Source organism: Rhea pennata, unplaced genomic scaffold (assembly GCF_028389875.1).
Source record: "Rhea pennata isolate bPtePen1 unplaced genomic scaffold, bPtePen1.pri scaffold_26, whole genome shotgun sequence".
Classification (NCBI taxonomy): Eukaryota; Metazoa; Chordata; class Aves; order Rheiformes; family Rheidae; genus Rhea; species Rhea pennata.
The window spans coordinates 3347880-3349920 of record NW_026907677.1 but is presented as its reverse complement, the minus strand read 5'-3'; the positions used below and the strand labels follow the sequence as shown (position 1 = coordinate 3349920).

Below are 2041 nucleotides of genomic sequence, written 5' to 3'. Positions count from 1 at the left end.
GAAACATCCCTCACTTTGTGAGGCTCCATTCCCTGCCCACCCCTGAGGCACACACTCTTCCTAGAGATCCCCCGAGCTCTCCTGGTGGCCAGCTTCCTTTCCAGAAGGATGGCATCTGTGAGCAGCCCCAGACAGGCATCACAGAGACCACTCACCATCTCTGCTTGCACTGGTCACCACGAAAGGAGCCCCAAATCCAGCCCTCGGTCCCTGGTGGATCACACTGGGACTCTGAGCTCATCCTGCTGGGCCCATGGAGTTCACAAGCAGGACAGCAGGCCCTTTTGTGCTGCAACCCTTGGGTGTGTTTTTTACTCTCCTTTCTGAAGAAAGGCAAGACTCACGGCACAGCACGCAGGAGATCCCCTTTTATTACAAAACGTTATTTGGGACCCCAGGTCTGACATAAAGGTGCCCATTGCCTCGTCCTGCCTGTGCTCACAGGAATGCACGGGGAAGCATAACCGTACCACCACCACATTAGGAGAGCTCTTAGGTTGTATATACACACTAGAGCACAGCAGCACAGTGTGGCAATGAAGAGAACAGCTCCGAACAGAGAAAATCCTGCTGTTGTTGGGTAGACGTGTTTCCAGGAAAGCTGCAGCCCCCATGTGACAGCTGCAGGGAGGAAATACTTGCTGTGGTAGAGGGAGAATGGTCCTGCGGAGCATAGGGTCTGTCCCCACAGGCTGCATCCAGACGCTCCTCCACTTCTGCTCTGTGCACTGCAGCCCTGTAGAGGGAAGGGACTGGCCCACTGTGATAGCTGCCTGCCACCCTTGCAGAAGAGGCATGTGAGATCACACTCTGACTGTGGCCAGGGGAGTTGAGCTCTCCTAATGCACATGGGATGCCAAATACGCTGGAAATGGGAAGGAGGTGCACATAGGGCAGTTACTGGTCAGACATTGTACCCACTGGATCCGTTTCCTTACTGCATCTTGCAGCTCCTTGTTCCTCATGCTGTAGAAGAGCGGGTTTACTGTTGGAGGCACAACAGAGTACAGAACTGCCATCACCAGATCCAGAGATGGGGAGGAGATGGAGGGCGGCTTCAGATGGGCAAACGTAATAGTGCTGACAAAGAGGGAGACCACAGCCAGGTGAGGGAGGCACATGGAAAAGGCTTTGTGTCGGCCCTGCTCAGATGGGATCCTCAGCACAGCAGTGAAGATCTCCACATAAGACAGCACAGTGAAAACAAAACACCCAGAGACTAAACAGGCACTAACCACAATAAGCCTGACTTCCCTGAGGCTGGTGTCTGAGCAGGAGAGCTTGAGGATCTGGGCAATTTCACAGAAGAACTGCTCTAGGATGTTGCCTTGGCAGAGTGGTATTGAAAATGTGTTAGCAGTGTGCAGGACAGCACAGAGAAAACCACTGGCCCAGGCAGCTGCTGCCATTTTGACACAAGCTCTGCTGCCCATGAGGGTCCCATAGTGCAAGGGTCTGCAGATGGCAATATAGCAGTCAAAGGCCATGGCAGTGAGAAGAAAATACTCAGCAAAAATGAAAAGGACAAGAAAAAAGAGCTGGGCAGCACATCCTGAGTAGGAAATGGCTCTGGTGTCCCACAGGGAATTGGCCATGGATTTGGGGACAGTGGTGGAGATGGTGCCAAGGTCAAGGATGGAGAGGTTGAGGAGGAAGAAGTACATAGGGGTGTGGAGGCGGTGGTTGCAGGCTATGGTTGTGATGATGAGGCCATTGCCCAGGAAGGCAGCCAGGTAGATGCCCAAGAAGAGCACAAAGTGCAGGAGCTGCAGCTCCCGCGTGTTGGCAAATGCCTGGAGGAGGAACCTGTTGAAGGAGCTGCTGTTGGACATTTGCTCCCCCTAGGCATGGGGGATCGTCCAAAAAGACAAGACATAGACAAGTTAGGACAGAATTCTCTGGGCCAAACTTTCTATTTCTTAGTACTCTGCCCCTCCAAAAAACATGTATCACCTGTCCCCACCTTGGTTTGCAGCCCAGCCAGATATCCCACAGTCAAATGGTTAAAGGTCCTAAGGATGGGATGTTCTGAAGAGAGAAT

At 52.8% G+C, this 2041-nt stretch overlaps 1 protein-coding gene across 1 annotated transcript; it reads right to left on the bottom strand.

Annotated features, from left to right (window-relative positions):
- Nucleotides 1-839: 839 nt before the first annotated feature.
- Nucleotides 840-1832, bottom strand: LOC134154361 (olfactory receptor 14C36-like). Its single transcript, XM_062601112.1, has one exon. It carries the CDS (start codon nucleotides 1830-1832, stop codon nucleotides 840-842), a length of 993 nt encoding a protein of 330 aa, XP_062457096.1.
- Nucleotides 1833-2041: the final 209 nt, after the last annotated feature.